The sequence below is a fragment of the Perna viridis genome, chromosome 1, assembly GCF_037379345.1.
Source record: "Perna viridis isolate PV_CMFRI_1.1 ecotype Kerala chromosome 1, ASM3737934v1, whole genome shotgun sequence".
Taxonomy (NCBI): Eukaryota; Metazoa; Mollusca; class Bivalvia; order Mytilida; family Mytilidae; genus Perna; species Perna viridis.
In genome coordinates this window covers 24,243,784-24,260,573 of record NC_142445.1, presented here as the reverse complement: position 1 = coordinate 24,260,573, position 16,790 = coordinate 24,243,784, and the positions used below count along the sequence as shown (strand labels likewise).

The following is a 16,790-nucleotide window of genomic DNA, read 5'->3' as shown; positions in this document are numbered from 1 at the left end:
TACCGCTATAACCTTGGTTCTCTTGATTATTCTTTCAAAAAGGTCATTAGCGAAAGAGTTGTTTCGTGATGCAATATGTTATACAACCTTATTTTATTAAGTCAAATCAGGCATATCAACCATAATATAAAGTACAATACAAAGATGACAGGGTATAAAATTTCTCTGAATTGTCTCGTCAATATTTAATTTGGCCGTCGCTTAAGAGCCTCTTCTATATCACACAATTATCTCCAATTCAACATTACACACATCCGCATCATTTAGGTAGCCTGCCTTAATGTCTGATAAAAAACTGTTGTTTCAGTTAGATACACAGGGGTGTTGAAACGTTTGAAACCAGCCAGGTAACTGATTTTATTCGGCAATCGGAACAGATCTTTCTTTTACCTTTTATAACTACCAACCAAACTAGACATTTTAATGCAGCAAACAAAGAAAGGTAATGTTAGTTCAGTTTTATTTTAGGAAATGTCGCAACTAATTCTTAAAACTTAATACAGTCCTAACCTATCCTCCTTAGAATAAATAAAACAAATATCAAAACTAAAAGCCAAAAACCGATAAAATATCTGCATATAACTGTGGGATTTATAAACAAATGCTGTTACAAATATCATACATAACAGACATGGTGAATGTGAATATGTCAAAGAGACAACAACTCTACCTGGGTGAAAATATCAGCCCAAACATGTGTAAATTTTGCTAAAACTGGGTGCATACATTTCTTGTGAGATTTTTCAGCATGTGTGTAGTTTTTAAAGTAATTCATCTCGAAAACGAGGCTTACTTCTCCGTAATTTGCGCAAGGTGGTAATTATTCTAGGGTATTACAAATGTTATCACACACTACTATAATACACATACTACAGGCAGTATGTGTTATATTATAAAGAATACGAGAGTGTGATACATCGAAAAGAGAGAGGGTGATATATCGTTAACATATCATTGATTGAAATAAAATATAAATTATGTTTCAATAATTTAATAAAGTAACAACAAAAAAAGTTAACAAATTTGAATATTTTAAAGTTTATCACAAATGAAAGTGAAAATTCATATTAATTTGACTGACTGTCGTCGGAAGTGCAAAAACAATTTTAAAATCCGGAACGCTTTCGGGTCCGAAGCGCCATTTCTAATAGAGAAAGTGATATATCGTTGACGTCGGGGTGATATATCAAGCAGCCAAATACTGTTCAGTGGGGGCGGGGCAAGTATGAATGTGCAGGGATTAGACTAAAATATCACATCACCCATTACCCAATCAGAATTCAAGATTTTTGTATGCAGTATAATATTTATAATTGTAATACCTTTGAAACAAGTATGTTATCTATATTCAAAGGGAAAATTAAAACAAAACATAATCAAATATAAATACAAACAATCAAACAAAAATAAAAAACAAAAACAAAACAAAATAAAAATCAATCAATCAATCAATCTAAACAGATATTCTTTTTTTTAAATAACAGGAAAACAACAAAAACAAAAACACAAAAACTGTTCGCAGTTTTTCAATATGCTGAATCTATTGAGTCTCGTTTTATTTGATTGAATACTTGTAGTTTACGTCTACTGGCCCATATTTACTTTCAGAAAGATAACATAAAGTAAATATTGAAACATACAACCTTTGCTCTAAACCAGAACTTTCGCTCAAGCTAATTCTCCACTCGGTTCGGACACATTATTCGTTCCATTATCACTTTTATGCCTCCAGCTTGGCAGAGAAGCAGTGACTGCGTAAGGCTGTATCCTTCATTGGTACGATTCAACCAGGGATCGAACCTACGACAACATTACTCGCGGCTGACATGCTACTCTCAAACCACTCGAGTAAGTTGTAAGGCCAAGGAAATTGCTTATAATTAGGAAACGTACGTTCGAATTTAATACTGATCAAGCGAAATTCAAATATTGTATTTATATATGGGCAAATACAGTTATTGTCTTTATATCTAGTATCTTGTTCTAATCATTTTTTATCAAGTTTAATTCTTATAAGACGTGTTTATTATATTTCTACTCCACTGATGTCCGCAAACAATGATTCAACGATTAATAGGGTAGAAAAGTACTTGGAGCCAACGTGTCGTATACTGGAAATACCTAATTCATCAATAAATATACTGTCAATGCATTTTCGTCGCTCAAATAGAACAAATGCATTGTAACAATGCTTTTATTTAGTTCATCTATGACCACTGCGTACTTGGCACAAAGGGAAAAAAGTACAAATCAATGTATTAATGGGATTTACTCTTCAAATGCGATTAAGGCATTTTGCAGTTCATGTACAGTCATCTTTGTTAGATATTTAGACTCCTGTGTTTTATTCATATTCACAACATTATTATATTTTATTTTGCCCAATGATACCTACACCCCCAACCACCACCACCACCACCACTTTTTTAATAATTGTATTAAATTCACTTTTATTTTAGAAGTTTCAAGACATTCCTTTTATTTCATTATGGTTTTAAGTAGATAAAACCTAATCATTTGTTCTCTTCATATTGTTTTAACCCTTTGATATCCTTGTTATTTTAAAAAGAGCAGAGAACATCCTCAATAGATCCGTAAGCAGTGACAATGCCTAAGCACCTAGTCCATGCTTCCAGTTTTAGTGAAGTACGAGTTGCTCATTTGCTTTTGTTACTTTGTATGTATGATTTTAGTTACTTTATGTTCTTTGTTGTGTATGTCTGTGCTTTTCCATGTCTGGTCTTTGTCCCTGGATTACATTCTTAAGATTATCTTTATAATCTTGGTTCTCTTGATTATTCTTTAAGGTGTACATTTTCACATATGTTTTTTCTTCAAAAGTCAAACCATTGTCCAAAAATTATTGTTTTAAAGGAAGCCAGTTACCCGAGGTTTCTCGTGACTTTACATATAATTAGATTGTAATTTCTTTTTAAAATAATCAGGAACACTTTTTCTTACTTATGACAACAACAATTTTAACAATGAATCATAAACTATAGTGATACGTTACTGGCGTTATAATGTCGATCAGCCCAAAATATTTTAAGCAACTATCAACTCATAAAGTGTTTCAATGAAATGTAAGCGATTTCAATATTTAGTTTTAATTGATTCCCATAACAAATTAAATAAAAAAAATTTTTAAAGTATATATTTCAATTTAAAATCTACAATACATCGAGAAAATTAAAGGACACAATTATGAAAGCAACGATACGGAGAAAAGATTGTGTTATCACTACTTGGAAAGATAGACTTGTAGGTTTACGATGGACACTCATAATCGGATCCAGTCTCATGTTTGATGTATTTGTTAAAGAGCATATCTACTATTTGCAAAGCTGCTTCATCCATTTCTTTTTTTTTTCTTTCTTCTGATTTCTTTAATTTTTCCTTGTATTTTGTAACTTTCTCTTTTGTCTCATTTAGTTCTCTCTCAAGTTTCCTTCGTTCCTGTTCGTTGTCTTCCGTCAATAATTCAAGTTTTGCTTCTAGAATTTTAATTCTAGATTCTAACCTTATAATTTTTTCCTTCAGACTTCTTTGCTTTTCTAATGCTATGTTATCTGAAATAACAATAATTGCATTTGTTTTCCCTTTGGCTGTTAAAGGAATATATGTAATGCCTGATTCTGAATAATATAATTTGTCATTCATATCAAAGAGTAATCAAGGGAAACAAGGTTATAGCGGTAATTAAAAGAATGTAATCCAGGGACAAAGACCAGACATGGAAAACAGACATACACAACAAAGAACACAAAGTAACTAAAATCATTTAATAATTTCAAATGAGCAACTCGGACTCCACTAAAAACTGGCAGCATTGACCAGATGCACCGGTAGGGTAAGCGTCCTCTGCTTTTCTAGAAACACCCGCCGAGTTGCTCATAAAAAGTCAAATCCGGGATAAACAAACGAGGAAAGGAAAACTATGACCCGTTGAATAAATCAGTTTTCATGGCGCAGTTGAATACACCGTAACGATCCACGAGTTCACGATGACGACCATAAAACTTCTGTAGTGATGACTTCAATCTTGAGGCAACATAACCCTGTTCCAGAAGCCTATTTGTTAGAGTTCTAGCGCGATGCAAAAAGTCTATGTAGTTTCGGCAAGCTCTGCAATACCGTATGAGTTGTGATATGAACACTCCATACGCAGGTGCTGAAGGGATGTTGCCATAGATGAAAGGAAAGTTATGGAAGTCTATTTCTGTCATCGTGATTAATAAAAGTCGCGAAAGATTATCTCGGAAAGTCGTGATAATTGGGATATTTTGTCGACATAAATGACAATTTTATCTCAAAAAGTCACGATAATTTTTCGTGATAGTTACGATAATTATGTCGACCATTCCAGTTAATTATCACGACTTATAGAGAGTCATGCCAATATGTAGCTTCGACATAAATATTTTCGCAATAGCTTTTTACCAATATCACGAAATTAGAGCTAATTATTGTGACAAAATGGATACAAGTTATCTCAACTTGTCGTAAACGTATTGATATCTATCGACATAAACTATCGCAATTTTATAGTTTAAAGTTATGAAAATGCCAAATACTGTCAGCTACAAAATTTTTGCATTGTGATAAATCATGTTGACTTTTTTGTGAAATTATGGAAGTCTATTTCTGTTATCGGGATAAATAAAAGTCGCGAAAAATTACCTCGAAAAGTCGTAATAATTTGGGTATTTTATCGACCAAAATGACAATTTTATCTTAAAAAGTCACGATAATTTTTCGAAATAGTTAAGATATGTCGACGGTACGATGTAATTACATGAATTATCGCGACTTTAAGGGAACCGACGACAACTTTTGCCTTTGACATAAAATATTTTCACGATAAATTATCACAACTTCATACTAATACGACGACTTTATGTGCTAATTATCATGACAAATCGTGAAAAATTATCTCAACTGGTCAACATGATTTATAACAATGTATAAATTTTGTAGCTGACACTATTTGGTATTTTCATAACTTAAAACTATAAAAGTGCGATAGTTTATGTCGACAGATATCAATACGTTCACGACAAGTTGAAATAACTTGTATCCATTTTGTCACAATAATTAGCTCGTGATCTTGGTAAAAAGCTATCGCAAAAATATTTATGTCGAAGCTACATATTGGCATGACTCTCTATAAGTCGTGATAATTAACTCGAACGGTCGACATAATTATCCATACTATCACGAAAAATTATCGCGATTTTTTTTTCGAAAAAATTGTCATTTATGTCGACAAATACCCAAATTATCACGACTTTTCGAGATAATTTTTCGCGACTTTTATTTATCTTGATGATAGAAATAGACTTCCATAGTTTTTAACGCAAAATTTCGTGACAACTTATCGCAACTTACCACGAAAAACTAGCTTTTGCCGAGATAGTCAAAAAGTCAAATGAATTCACGAAAAAGTCAACGTGATATATCGCAACTCACATGTTTTGTTGTTGACACTACTTGTCATTTTCACAGCTTTAAATTCTCAGATTGCGATAGTTTATGTCGAAAGGCACAAGTTGTCGTCGGTATGGAAGCTACGGAAGCGTATATGTATCATTTTTTGTTGTCATATATTTCAATTAAACGATTTAAATATATCAACATCCTGTGATATAATTCGTCATTTTCAAGTATTCTTGTCGTATGTTAAAATTATATTGATATATGTAAGTCAATATCTTATTGTTGATAATTTTTGTCGATATTTAAAAATTAACATTTTATATTAAACGATTGTTTTATTGACAATTTATTTTTATATCGAGGTATAATCGGTATTTTGCCATAATTTTGATACGAAATGTCGACTTTTATAACAACAAAAAATGGTACCTATACGCTTCCGTAGGAAGCATATTTCTGTCATCAAGATAAATAAAAGTCGCGAAAAATTATCTCGAAAAGTCATGATAAATGGTGTAGTTTGTCGACATAAATGACAATTTCATCTCAAAAAGTCACATTTATGTCGACAAAATACCCAAAGTATCACAACTTTTCGAGATATTTTTTTCGCGACTTTTATTTATCACGATGACAGAAATAGACTTCTATAGTTTGTATCTATTTACAATAACTTCATCAATATAAAACAATTTTATTTACTTTTTTGTTGTTGTTTTCTTATCTCGAGTTCAAACTTTTTTTAGTATATTTACCCAAATCTATTGGAACAATAGGAACAAACTTATCACCGATGAAACACAACTCAATAGTAACACTGGCGGATGCTGTATCACAAAAAAAGGTAACTTCTTCCTTAGCCGGATATTGAAACACTATGATGTTAATATCCAGCATTTTTGTTAAAAAGGGAAGGCATAGTGGGGCGTGTAGGTTGAAAATTTCGTCGTTTCTTACATAGTCTTCCCAGTTAGGGACCGTGATATCACACTCTGTAACAAACTACAAACAGGCATTTGTATCTTATTATAATATAGCAATTTTATGTATACATTATATCGTTTTTTATAAAGTAGTTTGTCTCTTCTAATTTTTTTTCTCTGCAAAATCACAACCCCCTCCCCCTTATTTCTTTTCAATAGTAAAATTATTCAAAATCAGTTGAGAAGTATGAAAGTCTATTTCTGTCATCGTGATAAATAAAAGTCGCGAAAAATTATCTCGAAAAGTCGTGATAATTGGGATATTTTGTCGACATAAATGACAATTTCATCTAAAAAAGTCACGATAATTTTTCGTGATAGTTTAGATAATTATGTCGACCGTTCGAGTTAATTATCACGACTTATAGAGTGTCATGCCAATATGTAGCTTCGACATAAATATTTTCGCAATAGCTTTTTACCAATATCACGACATTAGAGCTAATTATTGTGACAAAATGGAGACAAGTTTATGGAAGTCTATTTCTGTCATTGTGATAAATAAATGTCGCGAAAAATTATCTCGAAAAGTCGTGATAATTTGGATATTTTGTCGACATTAATGACAATTTTATCTCAAAAAGTCACGATAATTTTTCGCAATAGTTAAGATAACTATGTCGACCGTTCAATATAATTACATGAATTATCGCGACTTTAAGGGAACCGACGACAACTTGTGTCCTTGACATAAAATATTTTCACGATAAATTATGACATATGTATACTAATACAACAACTTTATGTGCTAATTATCTTCACAAATCGTGATATATTATCTCAACTGGTCGTAAAAGTCATGATGTTTAAGATATCTGTCGACATATACTATTGCAGTCTGAGAATTTAAAGTTCTGAAAATGCCAAGTAGTGTCAACAACAAAACATGTGAGTTGCGATATATCATGATGACTTTTTCGTGAATTAATTTGGCTTATTGACTTTATATCTCGACAAAAGCTAGTTTTTCGTGGTGAGTTACGATAACTTATCACGAAATTTCGCGTTCCTCGAAATAATACGTCAACAATTCAAGTTATTTCACAAAAAGTCAACATGATTTATAACAATGTATACATTTTGTAGCTGACACTACTTGGCATTTTCATAACTTTAAACTATAAAAGCGCGATAGTTTATGTCGACAGATATCAATACGTTCACGACAAGTTGAGATAATTTGTCTCCATTTTATCACAATAATTAGCTCTAATGTCGTGATATTGGTAAAAAGCTATCGCAAAAATATTTATGTCGAAGCTACATATTGGCATGACTCTCTATAAGTCGTGATAATTAACTCGAACGGTCTACATAATTATCCTTACTATCACGAAAAATTATCATGACTTTTCGAGATAATTTTTTTGCGACTTTTATTTATCTTGATGACAGAAATAGACTTTCATATATTTCACAAAAAAGTCAACTTTGTAGCTGACAGTACTTGGCATTTTCATAACTTTAAACTATAAAATTGCGATAGTTTATGTTGATAGATATCAATACATTCACGACAAGTTGAGATAACATGTCTACGGAAGCGTATAGGTATCATTTTTTGTTGTTATAAAAGTCGACATTTCGTATCAAAATTACCGATTATACCTCGATATAAAAATAAATTGTCAATAAAACAATCGTTTAATATAAAATGTTGATTTTTAAATATCGACAATAAGATATTGACTTACCTATATAAATATAATTTTAACATACGACAAGAAAATTTGAAAATGACGAATTATATCACAGGATGTTGATATATTTAAATCGTTTAATTGAAATATATAACAACAAAAAATGATACATATACGCTTCCGTAAGTGTCAACAGCAAAACATGTGAATTTCGATATATAATGTTGACTTTTTCGTGAATTAACTTGACTTATTGACTTAATATCTCGACAAAAGATAGTTTTTCGTCGTGGTAAGTAACTATAAATTGTCGGCGAAATTTCGCGTTCGTCGAAATAATATGTCAACAATTCAAGTTATTTCACACAAAAGTCAACATGATTTATCACAATACAAAAATTTTGTACCTGACATTACTTGGCATTTTCATAACTTTAAACTATAAAATTTCAATAGTTTATGTTGATAGATATCACGATAAGTTGTCACCATAATCAGCTCTAATGTCGTGATATTGGTAAAAAGCTATTGCGAAAATATTTATGTCGAAGCTACATATTGGCATGACTCTCTATAAGTCGTGATAATTAACTCAAACGGTCGACATAATTATCTTAACTATCACGAAAAATTATCGTGACTTTTTGAGATAAAATTTTCATTTATGTCGACAAAATATCCCAATTATCACGACTTTTCGAGATAATCTTTCGCGACTTTTATTTATCACGATGACAGGAATAGACTTCCATAAAATAACCTGAATTGTTGACGTAATATTTCGACGAACGCGAAATTTCGTGATAAGTTATCGTAACTTTCCTGAAAAACTAGCTTTTGTCGAGAGATAAAGTCAATAAGCCAAATTAATTCAAGAAAAAGTCAACATGATATATCGCAACTCACATGTTTTGTTGTTGATACTACTTGGCATTTTCACAACTTTAAATTCTCAGATTGCGATAGTTAATGTCGACAGATATCTTAGACATCATAAATTTTACGACCAGTTGAGATAATATATCACGATTTGTCATGATAATTAGCACATAAAGTCGTTGTATTAGTATACTGTTGTCATAATTTATCGTGAAAATATTTTATGTCAAAGGCACAAAGCCGTCGTCGGTTCCCTTAAAGTCGCGATAATTCATGTAATTATATCGAACGGTCGACATAATTATCTTAACTATTGCGAAAAATTATCATGACTTTTTGAGATAAAATTGTCATTTATGTCGACAAAATACCCAAATTATCACGGCTTTTCGAGATAATTTTTCGCGACATTTATTTATCACGATGACAGAAATAGACTTCCATAGAAGTGATCAATCTTTTATCAACAACCCAGTTCCAGAAGCTATGATGAATATCTAAACTATTATGGAATTCAAGATAGATTGAAAGAAAAATGTTTTTACTTAATTTTTAAACAATTAACTTACTTCTTTTGGTTTACACTTGATTTTTTCGTTGATCATATACCGTTTCAGTCCTTCTTTTAAGTCTTCCCAATTTTCCATGTTTTCTACTGATAGAATGACTTCATCTTTACAGGCTGTGTATACTGATGCAAGTAAGGATGTATTTTTTGCATACTTTTGTTCTTTGTCAAAATTAGGGTGTGGTGTTTTGAAAAAGCATTTTAGCCATTGCACGGCGTCGGTGTCATCTATCTTTCGTGGAAACCTTTCTAGGAGAGTTTTAACCCCTTCGATGTTTTCTTTTTTCAGCAACTTTGGCACATCTGAAAAAAGATTGGGTACAGTCACATCACACTTTCAAGCGAGAAGAATGATCGTGAATTGATCGATGATATATGTCAAGTATTGGAACATGATCGTGATTGGAGGATGTGAATGATCATAAACATTGATCGACGTGTAATGTGGTTGGGAAAAGACATTTTACTCATACTGCATTATAAGTCATTTGTGTAGAAAGGAGAATGTCTGTCAAAATATTATTATATACATTTATATTTCTTATTAATAAATAAATACTGAAACCGCAATTTTCTACATATTCGCTTAAAGCAAGTGGTACACAATAGATACATTTCTATTAGGTGTTTCTAGCCGCAATAACGACAGTAATTTGAAACATTTATATCTAACTGCAAACTGTTACCTCCGGAGGGAAATACTATTTATGTTATAACGAAAATGATTAGGTTAATTAATTTTTAAAAAAATAAATTGTGTAAACTTTGATAGCAATTTTGTGTGTTTAATTTTAAAAGCTTTTCTTCTTTTATTTGCTCAATATATAATTTTTCTCAGTATCTTGTTTGTGTCACCAGTTAAATGTATTATATTATCTTGCAATGGAATTGATGATATGTAGTGAGAATGCGTTTTAAATTGTTGTGCCTGATACCATTGTTGCGTTTTGTTTTCAATAGAATACATCTACTGGATTAACAGTAAACAAACATATTTATCCATATAATAATTTATACATACACGTTTCTTTCAAGTATTTTATATCTTATATTCTTGTCTTCAGATTTTTCTTATTTTGCTTCTTAAAGTTGACGTTGAGTGAGCATACTGTTAAACTTAAATATGAATATGACGATTTTGCAGAATGACGGAAAAGAATGCTCTGATTAATAGGTAAGCTTTACAGTAAATTGCATTACACAAAAGCAAAACGTCCCTATGCAGTTTCATGTAGTAAAAAGTTCACGATTAAAAAGGTCTGAACCGCCTCTTTCAACAACATTGATTTATTATGTCTCTCTACTTTCGTGGGGAAGCAAATTATTTTTGTTCTCCTGTCTGTCCGTCACACATTTTTACGTGTAATTCATTGGGCTCTGTTTCATTAAGTTTCATGAAACTGTGTAGGTAGTTTGTACAGATGTACATATTAACATGAATGCATGATATACTTAATTGTGCAGGAGAAATATCCCTTTTATCTTAGGAAGGAAAGGTGACATACGATTTTGAAATGCATATCCTTACACATCCTCAGTTAGGATCAAGTTTCCCATACATGACAAATATTTACTATCTCGTCATATTCGATGTTAATAGAAATTAAAATATAATACAAGTGAAGTGTTTGGAATGGAGCAGATGATTTTTATCGCCCTCATTTAACCAATGATTTAAAAGTATTAACTTATGTGTATGGTACCAGAACTAATTAGTAGGTAAAAAACAGTAAATAAAAACATTAATATTAAATATACAACTCACAATTCGCCCTTGTACCATTCAGCCATGTTTTCAAGACAACCATTGTTTTTGGAGCAACATTCAACCCATTTCTGATTGCTTGTAAAGCATCTAGAGGTGATTTTGTTGTTATTTCAACACTTGTATTTAAACATTGATGTCCCTTCAATGATTTCAATAAAATTCCTATAGATTTATAATCTGTAACAGGATTTTTAAGTGTTATAAAGTCAAACAAATCCTTAATTGTTGCTTTTAATTGACTATATTTTATATCTGAAATTTCTCCAGTTGCCATTGTCATTAACAGCGGTTAAGTCATCTGAAATGTATACAAAACACATGAACTAACGGTAATGGTTAATTAGTAAATTAAACATGTATTGTTTAATTCCGTAAGTTTAATAGTACAATTCATATACAGCTCTTGAAAGGTATAAATTCCCGCTTACATCATATACCATCCCCCATTCCCCATTCCTCATTCGGCATTTTGTCCCAATCACCATTCCCTATAGAAAAATCCACATCACCCCATAGAATCCTAATTGCATATTCCTTATCAAATAAGTACATTGTCAAATTAAAATTCGTTTATATTTTCACTATACTTTTTGATTAAATTTGATATATTTTTCATATTAGTAAATACTTAGATATCTAATTTCCTTATCCTCAACATTCAAAATCCCCATCTCCCCATCCCCCATTCTCATCCCCCATACACCATATAATGGGAAGTTTTCCCCATACAAGTACTGTAGTATTTTAAAAAATGATGTGCTATAACAAAGTTACCGACCTGATAGATAACTCATCTTGGTTTCTCATTCATTTGACTTGATATTAAATGGGCAGCTCGTTGGATTGCTTGCAAGAGTAATCAAGGGAACCAAGATTATAGCGATAATCAAAAGAATGTAATCTACGGATAAAGACCACACATGGAAAACAGACATACACAACGAAGAACATAAAGTAATTAAAATCATACATACAAAGTAACAAAAGCAAATGAGCAACTCGGACTCCACTAAAAACTGGGAGCTTGGACCAGATGCACTGGTAGGGTAAGCGTCCTCTGGTTTTCTAGAAACACCCGCCGAGTTGCTCATAAAAAAATAAGTCCGGTGTAAACAAACGAGGAAAGGAAAACAATAACACATTGAACAAATCAGTTTTCATGGTGCAGATGGATACACCGTAACGATCCACGAGTTCATGATAACGACCATAAAACTTTCGTAGAGATGACTTCAATCTTTTAGCAACATAACCCTGCTCCAGAAGCCTATTTGTAAGAATTCTAGCGCGATACAAGAGGCGGAAATGGGTACCTAATATCATTCCAGTGGTTAGGTATGGAGCGTATTGTGAGATTTTGTGCCTACTTGTTTGTTCATTTCTGTTGTGTGACTATGTCTTGTTCTCTGTTCATCTTTCAATGCTTGTTCACGGATACTCTCCTATACTCTAAGGTATTTTCTATTTTTCTTTATGCTGTACACAACAAAAGTTTAAAAAAAAAAATGATTTGACTGTGATTCCTCATATAATGTTATAGCCAACTGTCAAAAAGTATAGTCATTGAAGAAAAATCCTTTTAGCAAAGGGCAATTTTAAGGCAACGATTGGGAATATGAAACATTCATAATTGCCCTGATTTGTCCCACGCTTTTAAACATAATCAGGAAAAATCAATAACTTTACATTAAAAGGTGCTCTTTACATATAGATTCACCTTCAGTCTCGAGGGGATTTAGAGATTTTTCCACTCGAGATAGTTAAATCTATCATTCAGCCATCGAGAGAGGAGAGATCTTGTAATCCCCTAGAGCATTAGAGGAGAACATGTTTCTCCCACGAAATCAAAGGCGAAAAAACACAATAGGCAAAGCTCTCCCAACATAAAAGACGTCATCCATTCATTTTGTCATATATTTTTCTACATTACAATTTATTGATGCATTGATGAAATCCTAAGTTTACCATAGAAAGTGTAGGAATAATTTAAATCAAGAAAAGACGGAGAGAGTATTGTTTTTGACAAATATATTGCCTATCCATGTTTAAATAAGCTTAAATCCAGTATCAAGGATGTATTTCTTTAAAATGGCAAATGAGTTAAATAAATCAGTGAGAAAAGCCAAATATTTTGCTCTTCCAATTACCTCCACAATCTAGTTTTAAAATTAAAAAAATAAACTATTTCAACTTTTTCAATAATGATGTTTGAAATACATTCATATAATAATAATAATAAGTATGATATCATAAACAAGGCGAAATTAGAACTGTATTTACAAAACTTAACCATGCAATGCAAACGCATGACGTAAATAAAGTTCATTCGACCATGGTGGAAATGCCGCGCTATGTCGATTAAATAAGTCAAAACAAATTACAATCCTCTGAAACACATTGCGTTGATTGTGATTGATATTATGGTTGAGTATACCATTGGTGATTCAAAATGATCATGTAATTCAATGGATAGACCGAATTAAACCGACATTTCACATGCCGCATACAAATGGACAAATGAACACCTACAAAAATGATGGCATTTTCAGGTTCCCTTGTCGATTTGACCCCTCTTTATAATAAATCATTTTACATTTTGAATGCATGTAATTCAAATTATACCATTTTTCAACATTAATGCCGGCTGTGAAGTTATATGTATTTGTTTACACATTTTTTCTCCTGCTTTTCCATGAACGTATCGAAAGAAAAGCATAACGTTTTGACCAAAATATTTTATTTCCGTGTGTTCTTATGTAGTATAATAAAATCGTGATAGAATATAGGCGATTTTAAAGAAATACAGGATTTGTCGATTTCATAATTAGTGAACGATTAGAATCGATGAATACAACGAAAATGAATCCATTAATGACAATGATTGCTCAAGTGCGAGTAGGGTATTACGCCATTTAGACACCTAAGTTGTTAGCAAAGCGAACGTGCCACGCCAAATTAGAGTTAATGAATTATTTTTTTGTTAAAAGAACGATAATCTGATGTATTCATTAAACAAATAGCATTTCTCCATTGTTTGGTCGTTTAACGTGCTGCTTGAACGGATAGATAAATTTTACTTTTTACATTTATGTGTTTAAAGTATATAAACATGTTCAATATTCCGAATTTGTGGAAAATAGATATTAAAACAGATTGGATATATACATAAGAGCATACATGTGATTGTGAACTTAGTGCCAGAGGTTTTTTCCATTTGTCTACAATATACAATATTCGCATTATTTCACACCGTAGAAAAAAACTGTTCCTCTTAATGCATACCTTCAATATTCAAACCAGGAAAACCAAAACGTCATTTTTTTTTAAAGAAAATTTTTGAATATGTAGAAGTTGTTAATGTGATAAAATGAATTTACCTTCTTCAGATCATTGCACTGACAATATATGAACTATTTTGTCCGTTATGACTAATCCTATCTTCATAGTTTTTTATCTCTTGTAATCGAATTTCGGACATGTATCGTTCCCTAGTGATTTAAAATTGTTGTAAACAAAGGTCACACGCAGTTACTAAAATCTTGCAACACAACTTAATCATTTGTAATAGATGACTTAATGTTTACTCAATAACAGAATTTTCAAATTGATTTCTCATGTTATCTCCTTATAATTTCGATGACAAAATATGAAATTTTTGGAAGAAGATTTAATGTCAATATCAAGATATGGTGACACTCCAATATGACTTAATCATTTTGAAAGAAAGTAGAATTTAACAGTTGGATCTCATGTTAAAATTAGATCAATGTTATAGACACTCAAGGAAATGCTATTTCTCTTTTACTTTACATGACATTTAATGGAAACACGATGGTTGGCTTGCAAGGAGAGGAAAATGTCCTCAATGCGGGGCACTTCATATCATCACAATCGTTAGGTATGAAACGTACTGTGGTTTTTATGCGTACTTGTTAATTTCGTTGTGTTGTATAAAAGAGTAATCAAGGGGACCAAAGTTGTAGCGATAATTAGAGACCAGACATGGAAAACAGACATACACAACAAAGAACACAAAGTAACTAAAATCATACCTACAAAGTAACAAATGCAAATGAGCAACTTGGACTCCACTAAAAACTGGGAGCATGAACCAGGTGCACTGGTAGGGTAAGCGTCCTCTGCTTTTCTAGAAACACCCGCCGAGTTGCTCATAAAAAGTTCGGGGTAGACAAACGAGGAAAGGAAAACTATGACCCGTTGAATAAATCAGTTTTCATGGTGCAGATGGATACACCATGACTATCTCTTGTTCGTTCTTTGATTGTTTTTTTCTTTCAGTGCATGGTTACGGGTACACAACTATATTTATTTTTAATTTTTCTTTACGTTTGTACAAAACAAAGATTGAACAAAATGATATACATGTGAATCATAATATGATTTGATAGAATAATTAAAAGTGTGGTGCATAATAAGATAATGGTAATTGATTGGTAGTGGTGAATATAATACAAACACCGATTTACCAAGTGCGTGAAATATGTCTATTCATTAGTGAAGTTTTTTAGGGTCCTTTCTAAATTGTCCCCTTAATTTACTGAAACCATCCGATGTATTTCAAGACATTTACAGTAAATGAACATTAGGTAACGGCAGTATGTTCCTACAATTATGATTTTTGATCTGATCGTATTTTGGGGTTTGTAGTAGCATAGGAGATATTTTGACTTTTGACTCAGAAAGATTGTATGGATTAATAGACATTTTATATCCTCAAAAACCGTAAATTGTCATGGTTTTATTTCATTAAGCTTTGTAATAATGATTATGAGATAATGTAATTGTGCAACTACCATTTTAATGTTTAATTTGAATGAGCAGTTTGTCCCTCTGATCATTCCATACAAAATTCGACAATCCTTGAAGGTATCTTTAAATTTAAACGCACCAATATGCAATAGACTTAATACCGAGAGCACATTTTTACGCACTTGTGCTTTTGCGCTCAAGGAAGTAAATCATAATAACCTAATAAATTGATGTTAGATAAAATCAGAACCAACATCCGCACCGTTTCGAATTATGTTGAGACATGCAGAATAGTAGTTAATCTCCATTTCCATACTGGCAATATCATGTGGAATAGTTTGACGAGCGAGGACGAATTGAGATATTTCAAATGATATTGTCATAATCAAATGTTCTGACGAGTATACTTGAATATCTTGATAGAGAAGTATTCGTCCACAATAACAAAGGGAAAAAGTTCATATTAACGAAAAAAAATTATAATCCTGATAGGGACAGAGCGTTAGCAACATCATGTTTATGTTTAGAAATTTAGAACGTCTGAGACATGATGAATTCGGCAGTGATGTAAGCGGATAAAAATCCAATTGGTCTAATTCATTAACGAAAGCATATTGACCGTAATCCATTCATATTTCAAGGTCTACTTTCTATGCATATGTGCATATTTTTCCAACCTTTTAATTCTGATTCACAACTTTGATTCGGGAGGACATAAACGAATGGTAAGTAGAAATAAGGTGCAA

The 16,790-nt window shown here is 31.8% G+C and overlaps 1 protein-coding gene across 1 annotated transcript; it reads right to left on the bottom strand.

Moving 5' to 3' along the window:
* Nucleotides 1-3,119: 3,119 nt before the first annotated feature.
* On the bottom strand, nucleotides 3,120-14,729 carry LOC148627886 (uncharacterized). Its single transcript, XM_088581100.1, has 5 exons — nucleotides 14,652-14,729; nucleotides 11,272-11,572; nucleotides 9,508-9,809; nucleotides 6,192-6,438; nucleotides 3,120-3,569 (listed from the first exon to the last, which is right to left on the bottom strand). The coding sequence occupies exons 2-5, from the start codon at nucleotides 11,552-11,554 to the stop codon at nucleotides 3,268-3,270; spliced, it is 1,134 nt and encodes a 377-aa protein (XP_088437226.1). The 5' UTR covers nucleotides 11,555-11,572; nucleotides 14,652-14,729; the 3' UTR covers nucleotides 3,120-3,267.
* Nucleotides 14,730-16,790: the final 2,061 nt, after the last annotated feature.

What these genes read in the sequence shown, in the direction of transcription:
- LOC148627886 (XM_088581100.1), bottom strand. Translation starts at nt 11,554, where the DNA reads ATGACAATGGCAACTGGAGAAATTTCAGATATAAAATATAGTCAATTA. An exon ending in GAATGGTACAAGGGCGAATT is followed by an intron (nt 9,810 to 11,271) that starts GTGAGTTGTATA and finishes ATCTTTTTTCAG; the next exon opens with ATGTGCCAAAGTTGCTGAAA. An exon ending in TATTGTTCCAATAGATTTGG is followed by an intron (nt 3,570 to 6,191) that starts GTAAATATACTA and finishes TTGTTATTTCAG; the next exon opens with ATAACATAGCATTAGAAAAG.